This window comes from Mobula hypostoma, chromosome 8 (assembly GCF_963921235.1).
Source record: "Mobula hypostoma chromosome 8, sMobHyp1.1, whole genome shotgun sequence".
In the NCBI taxonomy this organism is placed as follows: domain Eukaryota; kingdom Metazoa; phylum Chordata; class Chondrichthyes; order Myliobatiformes; family Myliobatidae; genus Mobula; species Mobula hypostoma.
The window spans coordinates 45,411,962-45,438,901 of record NC_086104.1 but is presented as its reverse complement, the minus strand read 5'-3'; the positions used below and the strand labels follow the sequence as shown (position 1 = coordinate 45,438,901).

The following is a 26,940-nucleotide window of genomic DNA, read 5'->3' as shown; positions in this document are numbered from 1 at the left end:
GAAAAAAAGAACTTGACAAAAAGGTCCATATATTAATTACAAAATCCACAGGGACTATCCCGGAGTTCACCCGCAGCAACCAGCTGAGGCATTATTGAATTACTCTAACTGATAAGGGGTTTACATGCAAAAGCTTTACAAAAAAAAAATCTTTAGAAAATAAAATAGCCTTTAACTGTTTGAAATAGCTTTTAAACTTTTTGTAGATATATAAAAATAAAATCAGTGCTTAAAAATGTATTCTTCAATATTCTTGCTGTAACAAATTGAAAAACTAACCCTCTAGATTGCTTGCTTGCCTAAAGCAGACTGAATGAAAATGAAATAGCTGCATTAAATTGACTTTGGGAAAAGGTAGTCATTTTACTTAGGTCTCCTCGGTTGAATTATCCAACACTGGTCGCAAGGAGTAAAAAATTCAAACATTGAGATGCCACAGCATGGCTTACCGCTGTTTGAATTGAAATCCGAAGTATGAATCATTGAGTTTCACTGATGTAAAACTTGGCATTTTATTCACACTGGGTAACAAGCTGCCTCCAGAAATGATTGCTCGTGCCTATTCAAAATATATCAACATTTCAAAGCTCTCATCATTTTATCGAGTAGCTGAATAGAACAATTACAACAGTTTAAAAAAAAGTTTGTATGTTATCTGAGGCAACATCATGATATTAAAAAAAGTATAACAAATAGAATGCAGCCACAATTCATGAACTCGGGAGCCTTTGCTCAGTTAGCAATTTAATGCACATTTTGCTTAACATTTTTGAAATGGGCATTTTGAAGTAATGAGTTAATAATAATTGCAGAATTTTCAACCACTGCTCTAATATCTTGTTCGAGACTATTTAAAAACATATGTACACAGTAAAGATATTTCCAAGTTGAAGAATAATACAAGAGGAGGCAGCATAACCCAAGAAATGACGAGGTAGTAAGAGGAGCCTTCAGCAGCAGGAGGGCATAAAATCACCCTTTAAGTTATCTGCTTGAGAATTTGCAGACTGGACAATTGGCTAACAGCAGCACCAGGTCTCAAGTGAAACTGGACATATACTTGTTCTGAAATCTGTTATCTCTCTAACCTGCTGGGATTAGTTTAACACAGTAAAGCCAATTATAGCGCTTGCCATTATGCCAGCTTTCTACAAAGCACCTACCACCACCTCCCCCCACACCCATCTCCATACATACGCTTTAAGTCTGTGCGCTGTCCATAAGTATGGATGAATATTTCCTCTTGATTTCCAGAAAGGATAATAATATGAATTAAGCCAAGTATATGCCATGATTTAGCAGCAATTTTAAGCAGGCAAGACCCATTCCATCTGTGGAGCTGTGGCCACATGATTGATTGGACAGGTGTCATTCATACTAATGTTAAAACCTGACAGTGCTGATCTGTAAGGCTCTACTGACTAATACAATCTGAAGCCAATTACATAGCTCCATATGGGTACAGTAAAGGATCCACTGCAATGAACAACCGTGCCTGGCTCATGCCTAGAGTGGTCATTTAAGAGAAGGCCATTTTGTCCAGCAAGATCTAAATCTGGCTCGCCGCGCCACCAGTTAATGTGGTGCTTATTAATTTAAATGTTGCTTAAATCTGAGATGAGTCTTTCTGATGAACACAGGCATGCACTTCAAAGAAAACAAAGCAGGTAAAGTGAGATTAGGAATCTGCTGCGACACTTTTTGTGTGTGTGGCTTAAAAGTCCAAGGAGGTAAAAGCAAAGGAGGAAGCAGTAGCTGAGTATCAAACAGGCAAGATTGTTCATGTCAAAGTCACACCATCAAACACAGGTGAAGTATGATTGGGGACAGAGGGTAAATATTTCACTGTCTAGCTGCATTGAAAGCTGCAATTCATTTCTTTCTTGGTGTAGGACAATGACAATTTAATACAAGGCGAGTGAATATAAAAGAGATAATACTGCAAAAACTGCTTCAATGTAATCGCCTATTTCCTCTAGAGAGCTTAACCACAGGCACAGATACACAATCCAAGCAGATCAAAAATATACTGCTTTTTTAAAAAAAGTCTCAGCAATTAAAATATTACTTGCAGAATTCTAGTTTTTGTGAACTAAAACAAGGAGAATATATTTGTTTTTAATGCTTTGTGTGGGAATGAAACCAGGAGTCGCATGGGTTTTATTTTTACTGCAGGTTAATTGCTATAGCACAGGAGGCTCTGACAACAAAAGAGTGCAGCAAAATGCATTCAAATGAACACAAAATAGCCTCTTCCCTCTGAATGCAAGGTTGTCATAGAGTGCATCTCACATCTTTCAAATGGAGCACCTGACCCCCTTCAATATTTAAAGCTCCGTGCAAATATACAAAACCTGCTAAACAGCAGGAGAAAACTCCATTTGAAGCATTTCAAGATGTGAAGGTATTTTCATACAGGTTTGTGACGTTCCTCTTATACCCCGTGCCTGTTGCTGACTTGAGCAGGGGCGATCATTTAAAGAGACGAATGGTACAATGAAAAGTGAGTGAACTTGATACAAGTTGTCAGCGAGATTTTATTCCCTCCTTCCGTGTTTGCTGCAAGCTGCCAGTTTAAAAAAAAATCTCCGCTTAGATTCAGAAACAAAAGCCATGTGTACAAATGTCATTTGTATGTAACGACATCAAGTGGATTATAAAAGACAATTATACAAATTAGCTTATAGAACAATACAAAGTGTAATATTTATATAAAAATATCCTCACATCCCTCTCTCTCTCTCTCTCTCACACACACACATACATACATACATACATACATACATACACATACACACACAGGCATAGACACAGACAAACCTTGTCCATTCCATTGGCTTTTTCACATCTTTGGCTACATTACAAATAGCAGCACAATATGCAGTAACAGTAGACTGCTTCTGGGAATCTGGAGATAATTCAGAGAACATCCGTTGCACAGAAGAGTAGGACGTAATCCTGGCACATAACATGCAAGCAGGCAGCACAGACACACAGAGACATACACATATACAACATATCCCCAATAGCCCTGTAAAACAAAAAAAAACACTAGAATGAAAAGAAAAGGGTACCTACTCTTCGTTGTAGTGGAGAGAAAAAGATTCAGGGAGACAAAGTTCTACAAAATCCATGTGCGCTCAGCACCATTATTCGAGCCCACACTCCTGGCAATAAATCAAAGTTCCCTGACAGAGTGGCGCAATTAACACAAATGTTCTCTGGTGACAGCCTATAGGCAAAGCCAGCTGGGACCAGGCTCGCACTCTCCTAATCAAGGTCTTAAAGTCCCGATTGTAGCTTATTAATATGAAGCAGGTCTTTACATATGCAATCCCCGACCTCACTAGTCATCGCATTGGTGGGATTGTAGCCACTCAGAGTAAAGCACTGCAGACAGGACAATTCCTGCACTGGCTAAGGGAAGCAATGCAGGTACAGTAGGCGGGAAGTCAGTAAACTGGGAGGAGGAAGACAAAATTTCACAACCATATACAGTGCAGTATTAAAATCACAATTTCTTTTAGTCTTAAAGCACTGCAAAAAATCTTAAAGGAGCAACATTCATATACTTCTGCAAAAGTTTCTGTGAAAATAACAGCAAATTATTCCATAAGTTTTCTGACAATTATTTTTGCCTCTAGTTTATTGATAATTTTTATATGAATTATTACTGAAGGCATTATAGTATATAATTTTATAATTTTTATAACAAAACAATATGGCATTTTATTCCTCTTAGAACTGAGGTCTTTCCAAAGTCACCTTTGTCTGATTAAGTCAAGTATATTAAAATTACACAAATTTGTATATTTTAAATATAGTCGGGTAAAATTAAAATGCAGTCTGCACCATAAACTTAAAGTTTGTTTTTAAGGCAGGATTGAGATTTATACCTTTTTGAAATTTTAAGTTTTTATGTATTATTCCATTTCATTTAATTTTGCAAATCAGCAAGCAGCTTTTATTTAATGCCACTTGCAAATTTAGCAAAATGTTGAGGATTCAGAAATCATTAGAGAAACATTCACAGGGGAATTTCACATCTTCATATCCAATTTGAATACTATGGATGCACCAGAAGTATGATGACAAATGCTTCCCTTGTGCAAACATGGGTATCTTTACTGCGTTGACATGAATTGCCTGCTACAGAGCAATACGACAAAGTGGCTTGAAGCAATTGTAGAAAGGCTAACCGGCGTCAAGGCCATTGCAGGAACTGTTCTGAAATACAGCTCCTCCAATCATGGTCTCCTTCAAATAATGCGAGCTCCAACAGCTGGCTGTCTCTCTGCATTCCGTTAACCCAATGTAAACCCTTTTTAGTGTCCAAAAGCTAGGCTGTCTCAGAATTGCTTCTGATGTTAAATTAACCATTCAGCAGGCACAGTGTGGCTGACAGTTGCTTTCCTGAAAGCGTTTCCTAAAGATCTGGTAATCAGTAAGGATAAGTTGAAAATATGTAAGAAAGAAGAATTCTCACTAATTATCGAATAGCTGAAGAAGAGTTTCAAGTACATTTGCAGATACTATCAATATCTATTTATATTTTCTCTGGACGTAATTTTTTCTATTGTATATTTATCATGCAATTAAAAACTGTGCTAGTAGATTCTACCAAATTAATACCTGCAATTAACAATTTTTTAAAACTCTACGGTGTTTTTTTGCGATTTCACAGCTCCTCGTTTTATAATTTAAATTTAATTTAAAATGCTTAAATTTAATACTGAAATGATACTATTACATTTAGCTTAACCCTCTACCCCATACCAACATGTAAAAAGAAGTGGTATACTTGTGATATGTATTTCAATGTCGCATTAGGGAGATCCTAGCATTTTATAGGCAGCGCAAACAGTCTTTTCCACGGTACAGAAGCACATTCTTCGGAGACCACATTACGCTGCTTTAGATAAAATGCCACATGCCTGCATTGAGCCCTTTGACTTTCAAATTATCCATGAGAACATTTCAGATAAAAACAAGATGTTTATCTTAGTTCGGACCTTTCTCTTTAAAGAGCCATTACAGTGTTTAATTTTTTTTAAAATCCTTTCTGGGTACAAACAGGAGAAACAATGGTGCACTTAGCTTCATCAATTGCACATGACTGGTCCTTAATATTGTTATATTTTGTACTGACAGTACATACCTACAATCTATTTCTTCTATGATTTGCTGCTTAGAAGAAATGTTATCATGTGCAATGGCCTGAATCATATGGCATTGACCAGCCCGTCACATTGCACATTTATTTGTGTTGAGTACTGATTTTTGGCGGAGTTGTGTCAACTAACCACAACAGGTACAAACAGAACCTGCAAAATCTGCCTCAGCTTAGACTCAGCCGCTTGGCACTTGTCAGCGACAGAATTCCGCATCCTTCTGAACACAAACTTTACATTAACCCAATGTTTGGCAATAAGCATCGATGAAAGCATAAGCAAATGTGCTGTGTACTTGTATACAGAAAGCTTCACAAAGATTGTGCAAACATAAAACTGATCTACAGAATTACACTGAAAGTAACTCAGAGACCAGAGCAATATCAACCATGCTGTAAAACCACTCCTTCGTGGAAATGGGAGAGCGTGGCAGGGAGGAGGTCACAAAGAATTTAAGCGCAATGCCACAGGAACAGTATAATTTAAAAATAAACCAGCGCAATATGCTGCGCAACTTTCCGTGCTAGTAATCTGAGCACCTATATAAATTATTTTAAAACCAAACAGCATATTCCAGGAATGTGAGAACATTTCCCTGAATTTTTATTTTTTCAAATATTATCCATGTGGTATCATATCTGCACAATTCTTACACCCGACCATGCAAAATGCTTGTTCACATTGTGAAGTGGGCTGCGAATACGACCAATATCATATTACTCAGGTGTTCATAGGTTATTAATTTCTAAATTTATTCAGATTAATTTTGATCTGCTAATGGCAACATCATCATAACTGGTAATATACTGAATGTTCCTAGAAAATATTAACTTCTCTTTTGTAGCCTGGTGTGTACTTCTGAAGTGTAAATTCAAACACCTGACATGGAGAAAGTATTATCTAAATATAACAATCACTCAAATAAAGCAAAATTTCAATCCAGTGGATGCAAGTATAATTCTTTGCCGTGCAAGTTTTCCACAGATATTCTTGCTGTGGATTAAAACAGACACAGAGTTATTCATATGTGGCCACTGTTCTCTCTAAAACACATTGTAAGTGCATGTTATTCATTGCAATTCAAGGCAGGTCTGGAAAGTACTTTAACTAAGTCCTATAGTGAAGAGAAAATTACTGCAACCAGTAAAGGATACAATTAAATGCTATGTATATTTACATTTAGGTTATCTATTAACTATATTTTACATTTGCAAGTCCGGGGGGGGGGGGGGTGAAGAAAAAAAAATCAACATTAGGCTTGAAAAATGATCTAAACACACTCCACGTAAAGACTGTCCGTAATATGCATGTACAAAGATCCAGATCACATCCACCCATTCCCTAATCAATTAACAAACACCTATGTGTTTAATCTAATAAATTATGTATTTGTGTCATTCTCTTCTTTACTTTTCATCATCATGTGTAACTTAACCGTGAAGAGAAAATATTATTTTTCATACTCTTACTATCATGTTTTCAGCATTTTGAAGTTTTTTTTGGGGGGGGGAGTTAATACACACAAAAAAGTTTTGACTTGATATCTAAGATTGTGTTTTTGAAAAGTTCTTTCAAACTGGTTTGTAATCAGTTGATTTGGGGAATGTTTCTATTGATTACAGACTCTATCCAAAACAGTCTTCTGTACTTCTGTATCATCGGCAATTTTGTGTTCATATCCATTTTACTCATAACACCTGAGTTGTTATCAGAATTTTGATCCAAATTTTGCAATCTCGGTAGTTATTACATTGGTGAATAAATAAGCTATTTATCTTTTTTTTAAATTACCAATCATTAAGTCTTATGTAATGCCGATGAATGCTCTTAAACCTCGTTAATAGAAAGTAATAGCAACTATTTTGTCAAAAGGCTTATGAATGTTACTGTATTTCATTTCAAAATAAACAGTAGCAGGCATTCTAGGAAAGCAGTGCTCTTAAAGCATAATGGGGAATTTCAACACCAGTCGTTAAAATGTCCTGCTGTTCCATTTCTGACAATAGAGGGCAGTAGTGACTCTATGCTTCTTTCCAGGGCACAATTAATTTTCTCAATGTTCGTAGTCCGCAACCAAGGCTCTGCCAGTGTGCACTTGTATTTAGAAAGTGGAGAAAATAAAAGGAAGCCCACATGCATCAAATACCGAGCCTACCCTCAGAAGACACATTGCTGCCCAACTGTCATGAGCAACTGATAAAATAATCTCCATGTGCATCAGGCAATGCAATTGTCACATTGGAAAAAAAGGTGGCAGGTCTCAGGCACCCTACCATTTTGATATGTTAATAGCTCTTCTTGGCCTGTGGGTGGTCTGCTTTTGATGCTATTAACAACTTCAGCACTAAATCAAGTGACGGGTATATTCAGGGGAATAGATTCAAAATCATCACCCCATTTAAACCCTATGATAATATTAAAATAATAGGAAAATCAATCTACTTATATTTAAGGTAAAACTGATATGCAACTTTCTTTAATGTGAGTCAATATAGAGTTATACCCACACACCATGACTATTTAATAAAAGGGCAAAAAGGAACTAACTATAGAAGAGAGGAAAGGGATTTCAGCAATATACTTACTACAATTGTCTTGTATAGCATGTTAATTTGTTTTTAAAATTTTCATAAAAAAGTGATTTATCAACCCAAATCCGTAGTATTTGTAGGGTTAATGCAGTGCACTCTTAACACCACATACATATGCACTATATCAGGACACTATACATCACCTTTATATATGCATCATTTAGCTTCTTTAAACCAGCAAAATGAATTGTGGTTTCCCATTTCATATCAGCTAATCATGAGGCATAACTCCTTAACCACTGCAATACAGTTAATTCCGCACTCCATACGCGCTCCAAATAATGCATAGCATGCGGGTAATTAAAAAAGTCAATTAATTAGGAATCAAGCAGAGCCCCAGCACCTTCTCTCCCAGGTCACATTTCACAGATCATTTTATTTACGTGTCCCTGATCTAAATGTCTGTTGCGGTGGTAGCTTTTGAAAGAGATGTTACTTCTGACATATTATAGAAATACAGTGTATTTAAGATGGAAACTGTTAGATAACATATATCCAGGGCAATTAAACCTTTCTGATTTGTATTATATCCTTTGCTGATTTTCCATCGAGTATGAAGAAACCAAACTAAGTTTTTTGCTATGAACTTCACTACCTAAATATAATTTTTATATTCATATTACAGTAGAATAAGCCCACATAAGGTACTATGCAGAAGTTTTAGATACATATATATATATATATATATAGCTAGGGACCCTAATCATTTTGCACAGTATTGTAGTAATATTACGTATTGCACTGTACTGCTTCCGCAAAAAAAATCATGACAGATGTGAGTGATGATAAAACTGATTCTCAGATGGGTCTCTGTTGTGGACTGAGAGTGGAAAGAGGGCAGGGAGAGCGGAATCATGGTTGGGAGAAGGGGAAGGAAAAGAGGAGGGAGCAGGGAACACCATAGAGACATTCTGAATGATCAATAAACCAATTGTTTGGAATCAAATGAGCTTGCTTGGTGTCTCACCACTGGGAGTGTCAGCACCTGCACCACCCCCAGCCCCTGGCACTCCTTCTCTGCCACCTGTCCCACACATCCCCGTGCCCCCCCATCCCTGCCATTCCCAATATCCTTTGCTTCTGCCAATTTACAATCTTGCTTTCTACTCCATGTTGACAAATACAGTACTGTGCACATGTGCACCCAGGCTATATATGTGTGCCTAAGACTTTTGCACAATACTGTATAATTAATATGTAATTCCAATAAAAATCTAAATACGTAAAGCTGTAAGTGCAAGTCAGAGATGCCTTTTAATGTTTTTATTATTACATCCAGGGTGGTGCTGGAGAACTTGCCTCTAACGTTTTCAGCCTCTACAATCATTCAGTTTCAAGTCCTTAACTAGCCATTAACTAAGGTACTAGTTATGAACAAATGGTGGTCCTTAATCCCAATGAACTCCATGTTTACACATGCTTACCCATGATAGACACAAACTATTTAAAAACAGAGCTCTGATGTGACTGGATTTAAAGTTATGGAGTTCAAGCTGAAGGAGAGTGCATCAGATTTAACTTTATGGATAACGTCAATCCATACATTATCTTCTGGGATGAGAGGTGTACAGATGTATATCTTTATTCTGCAGGAAGAGAAAGAATAGGCTGTGGTTGAGCAGCAAACTTACTTGGTACATTGGACACAGTAACATACTGCTCCAATGGCACTTCACATGCAGAAGAAAGCTACAGAACCATTTACTCACAAGAAGCACTGTATCATAATGGGAAACTGGAATACACCTTCTGCCCAACTCACTTATCCAACTGGTTGGTCTCTAAGAATACGACCGAGTTGAAGGAAACAGATATACTGCCATTAAGCTAACGTCCAACGCAGAAGTTGACGTAGAAAGGGCAGTGAGGGAAATGTCATGGAAATTAGGTCAATTGAAGTCCTTTTAGAACTGAAAATTCTGCCTGTTTAAGAAGGCTGAAATACCACTATCCAAAACCTATGTGTGGTGTAGTGGTTCTGGGAAGGTGAATCGCTTTATTCCAATGATCCCATTATCTAAAAGTGGCCTGAATGTGGCTATACCGGACACTATGTATAGACAGACAGACAGACAGACAGACAGACACACACACACACACACACACACACACACACACACACACACACACACGAAAGCCTGAAGAAATCATGATGCATTACAGTACAGCACTTGCAAATAAATGTGGCCTACTGAGATATGGCCCTTCTAATCCTTATCTAAATTGCAATTAACACTTCACAGCTACAGATATCGTCACAAAACCCAAGCTGCGTTCTGTTATATTTTTGTTACTGGAAGAAAAAACAAATCAATCTTCAAATAGGATTGGAATGAAATAGGCCGATCTCTAATTGCGAGAGCAGATAACAATTTCATACTTTCTACGCAAGTACTGCCATCAGGCTACAGGAGGAGCAAAAAAAAAACAGATATTAACAAGGAAACACTGCCACTGTATAACATTTCATTATATTCCTCATCATATGCCTGATAACACAGGGCAAATATTTGAAAAATAAACAAAGAGCTATAATGCTGAAAGAAACAGATATTGTGTTTTGTGTGTAGGTCTGCTTTCCTCAAATAATTTGTCACCCTAGATAGTAGCAAAATGAAGTCATGAGGGCTTCATAAAAGAGTGTTTATGAATTTCTTATCAAAATCTCTTGTGGCGCCATCCCAATTATCAGGTAAGAACAATCATATTAGAAAACACATCGGCTGTTTAATGTAATTTGCAATTGTTAAAAAAACAAACAGAGGTACAGTAATTCTATTGCAATTAATCTCCAATCTAAACATGGCAGCACATAGAGGGAGAATAAAATACAGTCTGTGTTAACTGATGCAGGCCTCTTAATCTACCATTACTGAATGTGCTTATCATCTCTGCTACACTTAGCTAAGTTATTTCTTTGTCCAAACATTAAGGGGAAAAAAATCAATTCAGCTCAGGTTTTCCCACATCTTCATATCACTTCTCATCTGAACTCTATGGAGGTAGAATTTCAATTACCTTGGAGAACTCCCAGTGAGCCAGGATGAACACGGTCCTCCTGGTCACAGCCAGTAATTGTAGAGGGGTATGCATCTTACATTTGATGATATGGCTTACAAAAATAGATATTCCAGTTATTTGATAACAGTATAAAAGTCTTCATAGGAACACTGCCACTATTTCCCTGCTCTGTTAAGCAGCACACAAACAACTAATTCTGTTACTTTGTTAATGTAATAATTAACATATATACAATGTGAAAAAAATGCAGACTTTAATTGTAGCTGCAACAAGATTCCCTGGGGAGGATAAATGAACTTTGAATATTCACTATTTGGTTGAAAAAATAATTAGCTTGGTATCTCATTCTCTCCTTTCCCAATGCAATCGCTCTTTAAAAAACATTTTCCTTCATTACAAAATTTGAAAACAACATTGGATTTTCTCAAAAAAAAATTACCTTCAGGTCTTTAGTTAGGTTGCTAATCTGTTTCTTCGTTGCATGGAACATGTAATATCAGCAAATACAAAATACATTTTACAACAAATGCAGGTGCACAATGTTGCCTTGTTGACTGATTACACCCAGCTTGTAAATAAATGATTGCAAGATTGAGAGAAGATTCTGGATACGGATTTACCCCTTTGCTCCACCAATTACATTAGATGCCATTCCACTGGCCAATGCAAAGCAGTAGCATTGTGCTATGGAATTATATCACTTACATTTCCTTGTGAAATTATATTTAATCTACTAAAGGATGTACAAATAATTTTCATCTGCATCAATCTTCCAAAAAAAACGGTCCATGAAGCTCCACAATTTAAGGAAGAGCAGTGTCTAATACAAAGGCGAACCTGTAGCACCACTGACCCATATTCTTTACTGCTTGAGCATTAATGAAACCTGCAAAGACACCAAATTTGGGTCCATTCTATTTGTGCTTTCAACATGATACTAAAGTACCAAAAGTTAGCCTTAAAGTGTCACTTTATTTTCCAGTTACTTACCACATTGTTCAAAATGTCTGACAGCATTCACCACTTTTACGAGGAACTTGGCAATTATTTATTTAGAAATGCAATCGTCAGTAGTTAGTCAGCTTGCACCTGAGAAATGCAAGGGCCAAGTATGCAAAGACCAAATTGCTTTTAATATATTGAAAAGGAAATTGCAATCTACTCATAACAAATGAGATAAGATGTTCCAAATCAATCTATGGTTTTAGTTACAGTGATTTCATACAAAAGCAGCATACTGCCATCCACTGGGATTCAGTGTCTCCTCTTCACTATTAAATACTTTAGGATGAAATCTATGATGGTGCAGATTTTTTTTGTTATTTTAACTTGAAAATAAAAAAATAAACCAAAACCCAATTTGCATCCTGCTATTATGCAGCTTAATCCAATTAGTATATAATTTCTGCATATCAAATCATTTTCAAAAGGTATTATTTTGAAATTACGTTCTTATTTTTCATTATTGCTGGGTCTCATCAAATGTCAAAATAGATCAGTTGTGTATTTGAGTAAAAACTCAAGGCACATAAATGCACAAAACCTTCTTCTGCTTCTAGTTGACAGTAGGTGTGAACTGTCCCTATCATTAGCGCCATGAATATATTAGCAAGTGAATAGCCCTGACCCTGGAGTTAATCCTTTAATCCTTTCGCATCTGTTTGGCAATATTTCTGCAATCTTTTTGACAACTTATTTTTTACATTACTAAGAATGAACTGATCTTGCTTTCTAAACACAAGGGATTCTGCAGATGCTGGAAATACAGAACAACACACACAAAATGCTGGAGGGACTCAGCAGGTCAGGCAGAATCCATGGAAATGAATAAACAGTCCATGTTTCAGGCCAAGGACTAGAAAAGAAGGGGAAAGACGGCACAATAAAAAGGTGGGGGGACAGGAAGGAGGACTTTAGAAGATGGAGCCAGGTGGGTGGGAAAGGTAAAGACCCCCCCCCGGCACTTCAACCATGTGCTCACACAGACTCGTCACCATAGTTCAGATTCCTTCTTCTCCAGCTCTTTACCTTTCCCACCCACCTGGCTTCCCATATCAACTTCTAGTTTATTGGAGGAACAACACTTTATATTCCCTCTGGGTGACCTCCAACCTGATGGCATGGACATCGATTTCTCGAACATCCGGTAATGCCCCATCACCCCCCCCCCACCACTCTCCATTCCCATTTCCCTCTCTCCTCATCTCCTTACCTGCCCATCAGTTCCCCTGGAGCTCCTCCTCCTTCCCTTTCTTCCACGGCCTTCTGTCCTCTCCAATGAGATTCCCCTTTCTCCAGTCCTTTATCTCTTTCACCAAATGACTTCCCAGCTCTTTACTTCACCCCTCCCCTCTCCCAGTTTCACCTATCACCTACCACCTTGCACTTCTTCCTCCCCTCCCCCCACCTTTTTACTCAGACTTCCAATCATTTTTTCTCCACTCCTGATGAAGAGTCTCAGCCCAACATGCCGACTGTTTACTCTTTTCCATAGATGCTGCCTGGCCTGCTGAGTTCCTCCAGCATTTTGTGTACGTTCCTCTGGATTTCCAGCATCTGCAGAATCTCTTTGTTTATAATTTGCTGCTCAACTGTGAAGTACCTTCAAGGTATGCTGACCCTGAAGCTTAAATCTTCTCTTCAAAGGGAGTTCAATGAGACCCTCTCTCACTGCTCCCCCTCTGAGATCTCTGCTGCTCTCCGACACCTTGCCCATGTGCTCACTCGGACTCATCAGCATAGTTCAGATTCATCCTTCTCCAGCCTTTTACCTTTCCCCACCCACCTGGCTTCCACTACCAACGTCGAGCTTGTGCTCCTTCCCCTCCCCCCACCATCTTTTTATTCTGGCATCTTCCCCTTCCCTGTCCTGTCCTGAAGAAGGGTCTTGGCGTGAAATATCGACTGTTTATTCATTTCCGTAGATGCTGCCTGACCTCCAGTGTTTTGTGTGTGTTGCTCTTGCTTTATTATATTTTCAGTTTGTTTTATAAATTTAAATGTCATATCCTATCTAAAACATTCTGCAATATATAGCTGTTCAAATAGCTACAATGAATCCAAGCTAGCACGTTTTAAATACCAACTAGACATGCTAAGAGACACTAAAGGCAAAACATCCAAATGCAATAGCAGTAATGGGTTAATTACTATAACTCTTCACTACCATTCCGCAATGAAGGGTCTCCTTATCCTGCTAGTTTGAAACTGCCAGATTTATAGAACCACTTTAAAATGATTTATTCATTCTTTGCAGCACTTCCAGTTTCAAAATATATTTATAATTCAAATTGAAAATACATGTACAGTACAATAAACAATATCACAATATATTTACTCCGCAATAAAAATTTTTATTTACCAGAACCAAAGAGAAACAGAGAAAGTACTAAAGAATGCAAAATATTTATTTCAAAATATGAAGAATCCTTACACTTTAAGCTAAGTACTGGACTGCATTCTAGAAGTGGCTTTATAGGTTCTTTAGTAAAACATTGTAATTCAAATTGTCCTCTCTTAAAAAATAAATTTGTAAGAGACCTTCTGTGTTGCTCTGATGTACATACTTTTAACTTGACATCATATGAAGTGGTCAAATGTTGTTTACCAGAATCTGCATTCAAAATATACGTGGCATTTGATTAAGTTGTCGCTCACAAAATTCCACATAAATAGAGCAATCATTTCAGAATTTTCAAAAGTATCACCTTCTGACACGAGCACAGATAAATAGCACTCACAAGGAGGATTAGACTTTGGAAGGAGGAGAAATAAAATGACCACAACAAAGATTTAGTGCTAAGGAAGTGGCAGAGATGCATAAAAATATGCCATCATTGATCACAAAGTGGTTGAGGAACATCAATAGTTGAGAGATGGATGGAAAGCCATTTTATATTCAGGTGCTTTTTTTTTACGCACAGAATATACAGTATATGCTGAAACTTGCTAGACACTGCCATTTAAAATGTTTCACGTTTCCTTACATTATATGAGTTCTACTTATCCAAAAATAAATTCATGATCAGAAAAAAAAGGGTACTTAAAATACAATTTTAATATTTCACTCATGTTATGCATTTCTTGATTCTCTAAAAACAGTGGTAAATTTTCCACTTTTTCGACATTGATCAAGGGATTGAGGCAAAGAAAGTTATTCAGTAAGATGGAAGTTGCCAAAAGTATGTTGCAGCTGTCAGAATGTGGGCTGTTTGGTAGGGTAGCTATGGTGTATAATACGACACTATACAGCACCCATTAGTGGAAGAAAAGAATATAGAAGAAAATACAACAATAATTTCTGACTTGGATCACCTTGTATATATCTTTCGATGAAATCAATTAACCTTTTCAACATTTTTGGATGTATTAAATGACACTCTTTTCCAGTTGTAATTTGAGGCAGAAAGAAGTAAAGCAGAAAAGTAAGTTTTATTAAGTCACCTGGTACAAAATAAAAATCAATTTTTAGGTAGCTTTAATGTAGTCACTGACATTTTAAGTGGTTTCAAATGGCTGCTTACTTCATACTAATACTACTGCATGTATTTTTTTTACCATGGCCTTGTACTGATTGCTGTACATTCAAATCCTCACTTGTCTGACAATACAAATCTAAGTATGGCGGCAACTATCAATAATGGTGTTGACCAATTCTCAACTGCACTTCTTGAGGCAAGAAAACCCAAATTATGTGTGAAATTAGGTAAAAAGATAAGAGAGTATGGATTTCAACTCTCAATACAAAATAACACAGTATAATTGTGAGGATCTCAAAGTCCGTTTGAGGAATTTTATAATCCTTTGCATACAAAGGTAGATGATACAGATATAGCTTTTACAAGAATACGCTGGAGTCATTAAATATAGAGCACTCATTTATGGATCAATGCACTTGACGTGATACAGCTTTGCATTGATTACTTAAAATATATAATACAGAATAAAAACACAGCCCAACTAGTTCATATCCCCTCTCTCACCACTCCTTCCAAATTTCAAGCAAGAGTTTCAGATTTGAAATGCTGTTTTGCTTTCCACAGATGCTACCAGACCTGCTGAGTGTTAGCAGCCTTTTGTTTCTAAAATCATTTCTTGGTTTCCTTTCTCTTTCCCATGCTCAACTTCATACTTACCATGACACTGACCAAAACAACAATTAACTAACATATTAATTATTGCTATTAAAGTTTGAGTATTTTAAAATATACAGAAGCCCGATTGCCCACTCCTTCTCCCACCTCTCTCTTCTTTCTTTTCTTTCCCTTGTTCTCTATCTTCCACTTCTCTCTTCTATCTATTCCCTCATATTTGTCCCTCAACCTCTCCCCTTCTGTCTCCACATTTTTTCCCTCTTATTCTCATCTAAACTCCCTTAACCATCTCTCTCCTTATTCTTCTCCTCTCTCAATTTACTCTTGCTCTTTCTGCCTTCCACCTCTCCTTCTTCCTTCTTGGCTTCGAGCATTTTTCCCTTCTTCCTCCCTCTGCTCCCCTACATTTTCCCCTTCTCTCCATCTCTCTCTCTCACAGGAACTCTTACTCTCCAGTAGATAGACATAGAACAAAACTTAAAGAAAGAGAACCATTGCCCTTAGTAACGGTGTATCAGCAAGTTGGATCAATTTAATGCTGTCTTCACTTCTGAGGCTTGATATTATCATGGCTCATGGGAGTGGCAGGAATAGGGTTAAATATATGACAGAGTGGGCAGTGGGGGGTGGGAATTTGCCAGTTGCCTATCAGTGCTTGGAGGTGGAGTCTGTGGTCTGATGTCCAGGAGCCAATTGTGACCAGTGGAATGTACTTGGTAATCAACTTGTTTAACTAATTGTCAATGTTGCAACACTATTTGGGAACTCTTATTGAAGCTAAAAGGCACAGGATGGTATGGCATGCTTTCAATTTCCTGTGTAATATGGGTACAAAGCATACTAAATATCACAGCTTAAACTGAAGTTGTTGATCCCACAGCCAAGCAAACTTCTTTACTATGTTAATTTGCATCTAAATAACAAAAATACACCATCAAATCTGTTATTTCATGAATCAAATGGAACTCTTGAACAACCTGATGGTCACCAACCAAAGGAAAGAGTGCGAAATCAGTTTTTTTTGAACTCCACTAGAACTAGGAGGATTTTTCCAATCATTTCACTCTGTACTTCAACTCGAACTTCGCCTAACGGAGGTGATGATAGGCAGCAGGAGTAGGGTGATGAAGTCGAGTTTACACTGGGAGTACAAACAGCACTGAAATGAATGCGTCTTATGGACTACATTCTGTCAGCCCTAGGCATCGAAGTACGGGGCACACTTCATTTGCAACACCAAGTCCAAGCACATTGGGCAAAAATATGCCCATCATAATTTCTTCTCTGTGATAATTGCTTGCTGATATGGTAAACCATTGCCTTCAGCAATCAAAAATATTCTTCCTCTTGAAATTACATCTCTTTTTGTTCAAAAAGTATCTTTATTTGTCACATGTACATCAAAATGTACAGTGAAATGCATTGTTTCGCATCAAATCAAATTAGCAAAGATAGTTCTGTGTGGCTCGCCATGTTTCCAGCGCTAGCTCTTGGGCCAGAAAATTACACTGGTTCAAAGTTGTTGACTGCAGTTGCTAAACTATTCCCTGTGATTTTTGGAAGTGACCTCAAGTGTGCAGCAGTGCCCTAATTTTTCAGCACTACATGCTAAAACTGTCCTGGCATCTTCCAGAAACCTTTGCGCCAATAATCAAGAGCCTCCCAAACTGTAGCCAATATTTGTATTGTCAATAGAGATTTGGGCACGACCAAGAAAGGTGAAACAGGTTTGGAAGGTGTGCCACGAACTCTTAATAAACTGGGAGCAAACGTTACTTCATTTGTCATTCATATTTAACTTGATGGTCACACATCAAAGAGGAAATGATGGCATGACAGGCTAAATTTTAGCTTACGGCAACTATTTTTGAACTTGTCAGTTGAATCGTCATATAAAGTGTATTTACTATAATACTTTAAATTTTACCTGAAGTTTATTTAAAAAATATCTTTAAATTAATTTTTAATTTCAAAGTCAGAATTATTCGATCAATAATTAATATTTAAATAATGAATTATTTTAAATAAAAACCACCAGAGAAAATTATTAAGTAGGAATTTTGTCCATTTGGAAGTTATACAAAATGGATGAGAGAAGATCACACCAGCTCACTGAAAAGTTGTTTTACTTGTTGGCAATAAGTTGTTCTGCAGATTTTTTTTCATGGTTACAGAAGCTCCTTCAATATATAGTTTATTGCAGGGAAATATAGAGAGAAAGCAGCAGTTGAAAAAAAAGAAATTATGCTTCTTAGATTAATGACTACTTTCCAATCATTGTCATTTAAAATAATAGTACAATTAAAATTTCTTAAATAAGTTTAGGTAACATAAGCTGTTCGTCACCAGTTCAATTCAGTGAGTACATCCATTGTACATTAGGGTAAATATAGAAAGGTTACTGTATAAACAGCTCAAGTAGTTTCAATGGATCAGAATGAAAGGTATCTGCTCTGAAAACAAGCTTCAGTTTTAATAGCAAATTAGAAGAGTCATACAGTAGTTATGATTCAAAAGCTATTTTTGCAACTTGGCTTGCAATATTAAACAGGCATTTATCTGTACATGACAGAACCTGATTGCATCACATAACAATACACAATGAATGGGCCAATATAGAAGATCACACAATAACCTATTTTGGCATTGCAGTCACTGCAGAATTAAGAATGAGAGAATTCTGGAAAAGGATCAAGCAAATCCAAATTAACCCTAATTCCCCACAACAATAAAGATTACTGCATTTGACTCTTTTAAAATGATAAACAACGTTCAAATTCTAGGGCTTCTCTGTTAATCCCACATAAAGCTTGTCAGTTCAATACTCACAACCGAACAATGCAGAGCATTCAAGCAGTCACCCATGGCCCACCCACTAAATAAGTGTTCTACAAGAAAATGCCATTAAAGTTTCTTGCACAGTGCTCTAACTTTAACCTTTCATGCTTTAGATCACTAATACAGGTCTACTCAATGCAAGGGAGAATGCACGGGATTTCGATCACCAGCCCAAAAACAGATTGTCCAAAGCAATGAGCATTTTCAAAAGTTTTACAATATATCAATGTTTCTTATATTACTGACCTCCAGCAATGTCAAATGTAATACCAATATAAGACTCATTAATAGTTCTCTGAATAGCTTTTTTGAACACATTAAATATTACTGTTTCCTATATACTAAACTTCAAAGAATAAATCAAAAGCAGTTATCTTTCTTGAAAAAAAAGATTTTCCAAAGATTAAGGAATCTGGCATTGAAATTGTACATATAATTCCTAATTGATACAGATATCTATAATTGTAATTGTCAACTGCGTCTGTGTGTTGTCTGAACACAGGTAAGCAGCACCCCTGATATATGTCCTGAATGGGGGAAGGGGGGGAAACAAAGAGAGTCTGATGGTATTCTCACAGTCCATACTATCCATTGTAGAGTCTTACGAAATGACATGTTGCAACTCCCATACAAGATGATGATGCAGCTGGTCAAGACCCTCTTCATGGTGTTCCAGTAGAATGTGGTGAGGATGGTGGGTGGGGGCTTTCCTCAGTCCCCTCAGGAAGTGGAGGTGCTGCCGTGTTCTCTTGGCTCAAGAGGTGAAGTTCAGGAACTGGGTGAGATTATCAGCAATGAGCATGCCAAGAAACTTGGTGCTCCTGACTCTCTCCATGGAGAAGTAGGAAGACTTGTGCTAATATTATTTTGTAACAGTATGTGGTGGATGTGTTCTGCATGACTATATGTTCTACTCTGCACCTTGCCCAAGGGAACAAAGTTTCATTTAGCTGTATAAATGTATATGGTTGAAAGACAATAAATTTGAACTTCAAATTGATGTTGAACATCACAACCCAGGCAAATTTTCTTACTGGACAATTCTAATTGATGTGCTTATTTTTTTTCTTTCCACCCCGATTTCCTTCTGCTGCCCTCTTGTCCCTCACACAAGTCCACTTTCTGTGCATGAAGTGCAAGTTAGCAATGTCTAATATCAGGGTATAGCTTGCAATATTCTCACGCAACATTCACAGTCATGTACTTCCCAATCACAGGGCCAAGAAACGATAACTCAATTGGAGTCTCCCATTTTTTGGTGGATCTGCCAGATAGTAAGTTTATAGGAGTTCCACAATTTTACATTTTGATGCAAACTGACTTTGCATCATCAGTATCTTCAACAAGCAAAAAAAAATTCCGTTATTTCAATGAGCCACGGGGGGTGGGTGGCTTAATTCTGCTGTACTTAATTCCCAGATTTACAATAAATCTGTAAATCATTTTGTCTCCAATAACATAAAGAGTCTATCCAATGGTGGAACTCCAATGGTGATCTTCAAAATTAACAGTCAATTAAATTTCCTTCAAGTTTTTAATATTTGTAGTTCACAGTACATTTATTATCAAAGTATGTATACAGTACACAGCCTTGAGATTTGTCTTCTTGCAGGCAGCCACAAAACAAAGAAACACCATAGTACCTATTCAAAGAAAAATCTTACACAAGACCTTCAAACACTCAATGTGCGAAAAAGTAACTAATCGTGCAAATAATAAAAAGTAAACAAAGAACATTAACCGCAGAATCCCCAAATGTGAATCCCTGTGCTGATGGTTGCAGGCCACAGCCACAGAGTCAGTTCAGCACTGAAGTGTGCTGAATAAATCGCGCAAGCAGTAAAAAAGAAGTAAACAGAAATACAAGGAACATGAACTGCTGTGTCCCTGAAAGCAAGTTCAAATCTGCAGAGTGCATTCAGCACTGAGGCAAATCTGTTCTGAAGCCTGAAGCTTGTAGGGCAATGGGCGTGGGATACAAGACTTCTACACCTTCCCCTCACCAGCGGTAGCAAGAGAGACTAGCCAAATGCAGGCAGAAGGCCCTGAACACTTGTTCATTTTTCACTCATCCTTGAAGATTTTAATCTTGCTCAACACTTTAATCAGAACGGTTTGTGTTCTGCCATTACGAATCAACACAGAACCTCATCCATAACTAATCCCCCAGGAGATCGCAGAAGCACCGGATCGTTCAGTCGGCCCAAAAGTACATTCTTAAAAGGGAAAGTACAGGTTGCAATTGATCGCAGTTCAAAAGAAGTATATTTGGAAGAGAAGTATCAAGTAGTATTTGCTTTTGTTTTGCACTTGTAGAGAAACAAAAGTTGCTGGAAGTGACAGCCATTTGATAACTCTTTCTGCTTATATGCATACAATCAATTATTATTTCTAAAGGTCAAATGAATGTATCTTATTCTTATCAGTAAATGGAGTACATTTGGATTTGATTTAAATATGTAGACTCGCTTGAGAGATTCAGCAATAGAGTTTTATAGTCATCCAAATGAAGAGGAAACCATCACAAATTTTTGAAAGTATTATATATAGCTGATAGAATTTCAAAGATTAATTGGTTTTATACTGGCATTTACGCATCAATATAAAGCAGACACAAATGCCCAGAAAGAAGATAGTGACAGCATAGCTCAGAACACAGATTAGCACCCGATTCACAGATGGAAGGAAAATACGTGAAATTAGAACCAAAGAATAACCACGCATTATTTGAATTTCACACTCGCTGAAGTAAATCTCCAGTTAGGAGCAAAGTTTTTTTGATATGCCCGGTGTCTACTGGAACCTCCTTGCAATCTTGATTTATATATCATTGTTTTTAATATTCCTGCTTGTGTTTCATTGGTATGAAGAACTGATATCCTTGTGAGGATGGATAAGTAGAGCTCCTTTGTCACTAAGTGCCTAATGCAATTAGGGGTATGATTTGTGTGTGCCATTTGTTCATCAGGTACTGGTAGCTGTAGTACAACCAACAGCCTTAATTTGAGATGTCTGACCTATGTCAACTAAAAATACACAAACTCAGAAACACTTGAAAGACTAAAGTCTAGAAATAACATAGTTAAGCTACATTTTCATCTGTTGATGCCATTTAATGCTCAAAAATATTTTTTTTCTGGATTTAAAATTACATTGTTCTGGAGATATAAAAAATAAGCCTATAATCAAAGACACTCTGACCTGCATCTCTCCATTGTTAACCAGGAGTAAGCAGAATTTTAAATTCTTATCTGTTCTGGTGCTGATATGTGAAAACTATTCATAAGTTACTGATAGTTATAGGCTTTGACTGCAAATCAACATGAATTAGAGCAGAAATTGAAATAAAGTAATCAATTATTATTGAATTAAGAAAGTGTGCTGGAAATTGGATTTCACCCTTAATTGGTGCACTAAACATGTCGCATTTATAGAGCTGCTGCTCAAATGGATCGTCTGCAAAGATTCTTAAATTAGCCAATAAAAATAGTGCTAGGCTGGTTTGTCCCCCATATCGTGCATTAAGACAGGATTTGCAGGGGATCTTATTTATCCAATTTATGTGGAACCAGAGAAAGGCCTCATCACTTAAAGGCACGGGCTCTCATGTCATCTGGACAGTTGGAACACACAAAGCTGCTTTGAAGGAGGGTAAAGCTGCAGGAAAAAGGGAGAGAGCTTGTAACTTTTCACAACAAGGATGTGGAATCTCAGACAAGGAGGAGCGCTAGGGCCAATATTTGAAGAACGTTGCAGGAGGTAATCTTCTCCAGTGCTGAGAATCATAGAACAGACCCGGAAGAAACTTTATAGGGATCTCACAAGTTATATCATGGTGAGGTTCAGACCAACATAAATACTGTTCTTTTATTCTAACAGAGGGATTAGCAGATGAGGTTAAAGGGATGCAGGTCACAGGGAGATAAATCAGGCACTAGTGACTACAGTCCTTCACAAGCTGCAGGGAATCTGATTTCAGTACTCACTGGAGAGATGTGCATGCATTCATCCAGTTTGAGAATACTTAATATGAAGACTCCAATTAGGCTGTTTTCATGATAGGCCTGATGCAGATGTATATTGAGCTGGTCAGTGAATGGACAGACCTCCAAGCCTCATGCAGAAAGTGTTAAAGTACTTGAAGGACTTCAATTCCAATCACACATAGAAGGTTGTGGATTGCTGGGTGATCATGACCTCCAATCTGGACATCTTGCTCACTTCTTCACTGGCTATTAGCAACAATCATGTCATACTGTGCCTACCTGGATAAAGAGACGGAGGCCACACAAAAACTTAGCTGCTTCTATGAAGTCTTACTCTGAACTTACAGGGGTATGACCTCAGCCACAGAGACGCATCTTGAAGTGCTGAGGGAACAACAACAAGCCACCAGAGAGCAGCTTGATAACTTCATTGAGTAGAACAAGCCAGGAGTAAGAATACTGGTGTTCTCAGAGATCATAAGGTTGCTACGTGTATGCAGGTTACAGTTCCACAGGAGCAAAGGGATGCTGCACATGAGCAGAGTGATGACACGAAGGTAGCTCAAACTCCTATAGTTGCCAGGGACATGCCACACAATCACTTCACCCAGCACTTCATTGTGAGCACATTCTTCTTCAGACTGCATAGTAACTGATGTCAAGAAGAAGAATGAGTTTGAAGGGACTAGATACCTATGCGCAGATGACTAAGCTTGCTCAGTCTTGGTGCCAAATATTGAAGTAATGACAAGGTGGTCTGAGTGCCAGCAGATTATTGCACCAGCAGATTCAGGTTACTTGATGACCCCTCTCCTCAGGAAACCCAGACAATTCACACAAAGTCAGTGAAAAATAAAAACAAGATGCAAATGCTGAAAATGTGAAATAAATGTTGGAAACACACAGCAGGTCAGTCTGCATCTGTGAAAAGAGAAATATTTAATGTTTCAGCTGGAAGACCTTTTGTCAGGACAAGAGTGAGATCTAAAATGTTTTTCTTCTGCAGATGTGGTCCGATCTGCTAAACATGTTCAACATTTTCTATGTTAATTTCACAGCCTGGCCTCTTAAACAGCATACTCATCCATAGCTCACAGCCAGCCACCCTAGACTGCTCCTTCAATAGACCCCACCCAGCAGTCTGAAGTCAGGCTCAAACTGAAAGCTTCTCAACGGTCAGGGTGTAGTCACACAGGGCACCACAGAAATATTACCTGGACCTCAAAGCCCTCATTTAAAGAAATGCAGTATTAAAGACACTAAAATACAAATATTAGAGATTAGAGTGTTTTTCATTGACGGAAAGAAACTATGATTTCCTATATTAATATATACTTTTTCTGTTACAGACGATTCTGAATTCCTGCACTGTTGAAATGGATCCTTATATTCTTTGACAGTCCTCAATGTGCAGAAAACAAATGTGCATCTGCTGGAACCCACTGAATGAGTATATCAGCAGGTAAATGATGAATAAACACTCCTTGCTAGATTAAACACATTTTATAAGGTGCTTGAAGAGCCTGCAGTGAGTCCTGAAATTACCCAGTTGGATCTCCAGAAATCTGCAGTGCCCTTTCTCAACAGGGACAAATGCAAGTAAACACCCCAATGCAATCCTAGTTGTATTGTAAGTGTTCCCTGTACGTTACACGCTGCAGCCAAAAGCTTTAATTTATGCTGGAAATGGAGGAAACACTCTACTGTTGATCTCATTAGGTTCATAAATGACACAGAGATTAACATCAGCTGTGCAACAGTGAACTGCATGCAAGTTTATCTGCCCCAAATTCAAGCGTGTACTATTTCACCTTGGGAAGATTGTTAAAAGTAATCTTAAACACAAGAGATCAGGCAGATGTTGGAAATCCAGAGCAGCACACACAAATGCTGGAGGAACTCAGCAGGTCAGGCAGCATCAATGGAAAGGAATAGATGTTAGATGTTTCAGGCCAAGACCCTTCATCAAGATTTCTTTGGTTTAGAACACTTTTATGCGTAATTTGGCAATGACAGAATGGTGCCAATGGACCCAATTTCTGCATATATTTTAAAATATATAATTTTAATAAAAGGTTTACTTTCTTTTTTATCAGTTGTTTAAAATCTCATTGGTGGCTTCTTGTATAAGTCATTATACATAAATAAGGATAGGGAACCAGGACTTAGAAACTAGCTTTGAATCCATAAGACCATAAGACCATAAGACATAGGAGCAGAATTAGGCCATTTGGCCCATCAAGTCTGCTCTGACATTTCATCATGGGTGATCCAATTTTCTTCTCAGTCTCAATCTCCTGCCATCTCTCTGTATCCCTTCATGTCCTGACCAATCAAGAATCTATCAACCTCTGCTTTAAATATACATAAAGACTTAGCCTCTACTGCTGCCTGTGGTAACGAACTCCACAGATTCACCACTCTCTGGCTAAAGAAATTCCTCCTCATCTTCATTCTAAAAGGATGCCACTCTATTCTGAAGCTGTGTCCTCTGGTCTTAGACTCTCCCACCACAGGAAACAACCACTTCACATCCACTCTATTAAGGCCTTTCACCATTCAATAGGTTTCAATGAGGTCACCCGTCATTTTTCTGAACTCTAGAGAAAACAGGTCCAGAGACATCAAACGCTCCTCATATGACAAGCCATTCAATCCTGGAATCATTTTTGTGAACCTCCTTTGAACCCTCTCCAGTTTCCGCATATCCTTTCTAAGATAAGGGGCCCAAAACGGCTCACAATACTCCAAATGGGGCCTCACCAGTGCTTCATAAAGTCTCAACATTACATCCCTGTTTTTATATTCTAGTCCTCTTGAAATCAATGCAAACATTGCATTTGCCTTCATCACTACAGACTCAACCTGCAAATCAACCTTTAAGGAATCCTGCACAAGGACTCTCAAGTCCCTATGCACCTCAATTTTTTGTATTTTCTTTCCATTTAGAAAATAGTCAACCTTTCCACTGTGGGCCAAAGCGCCTGTATTGTGCTGTGTGTTTTCTATGTTTCTATTTTTTCTACCAAAGTGCACGACCATAAAACCATAAGATATAGGAGCAGAAGTAGGCCATTCGGCCCAGAGTCCGCTCCGCCATTCAAGCATCCCCATGCCCCTGCCTTTACCCCATACCCTTTGAAAACTATCTCCTCAAAACTATCTGTCCCTTCACCTATCTACATATTGTCTGCAATCTTTGCAACAAAACTATAAGTTCCATCATCTAAATCATTGACATATAACATAAAAAGAATCTGTATACTGCATTGGGAATCCCTCTACAATGACATAGTCGTAGTGAATCTGCTAATAGTAGGGCAATGGCCTCCATTTGGGTGGCAGCAGGCTCCTTCCATGTGGCAGATTTGACCAGGAGTCCAAAGAACTAATATAGAGGTCTTGCTTTAACAGATAGAAGTGTTCCACCTCAGATCTAACATTCAATATTGTTTGTGTGGAGCTTACAAATCTTCTTTTGATTATGTGGTTTCCTTTAGTTGCTCTTATTTTCTCCCACATGCCAATAACCTGCAGGTTGGTAGGTTCATTGAACACTGTAAATTGCTTCATGTACGTAGGTGTGTGGAAGAATCAATTAAAAAAGGGCTAATGATTAGCGTAAAAGGATTAGGGCAGTTGATGGTCAACAGACTAACTGGGCTGAAGGCCCTGTTCTTGTTTCTATGACTCTATAATTGTTTATATCATGATACTTAGGGCAATACAACCTTAGCAATATTTGAAGTATTGGAACAAGTAAAGCTGTGGAAAGAGAGAAGGTTTGGTTTTGCATTGCTGAAGCTAACAAATAGTCATTAAGCCCACAGGTATGAGCAGCTGAATGGCTTTATGTGCTGTAGACCTCTGTGATTCTATAGGATTTTTGAAGGTTTGTCAGTTTTCTCCTTAAACATCATTTTCATATTTTAACTTTACAATCAGGTATCAAGCCAAGTGTTAGATGGTCTGAATGTCCATTAATCTGAGTACTTCAAAAATTACAAAATCAAATACAAGTAACATTCTGGAATTTAGGGAAGTCTTCAACTTCTAGCAAAATAAAAGAGAATTTTAAACCTGTAGCTGTTTAGATCCATAAAATTAAAACTAGGGCAGAAATTTAAAAAAAGACTCAATAAAGTTCGATTCTCAATGTAATTGAAAATGACTTCTGAGCATGTACTGTTAAATTATAACCTGTACTACACACTGCATCAAAGTTCAACGCAATGTTAAT

At 37.6% G+C, this 26,940-nt stretch overlaps 1 protein-coding gene across 24 annotated transcripts in view; it reads right to left on the bottom strand.

Annotated features, from left to right (window-relative positions):
• esrrga (estrogen-related receptor gamma a) overlaps positions 1–26,940 on the bottom strand; it is a 240,417-nt gene that overhangs the window by 82,977 nt on the left and 130,500 nt on the right. Inside the window, exon 1 of one of the 24 annotated variants that reach the window (XM_063055752.1) lies at positions 3,079–3,269. The exons of the other annotated variants lie outside the window; for them this stretch is intronic. Within the exon in view, the coding sequence (XP_062911822.1) occupies positions 3,079–3,134 (56 nt within the window). The 5' untranslated portion in view covers positions 3,135–3,269. Of the gene's footprint in view, positions 1–3,078; positions 3,270–26,940 lie in introns of those variants that run through there. 24 annotated transcript variants of the gene reach the window in all.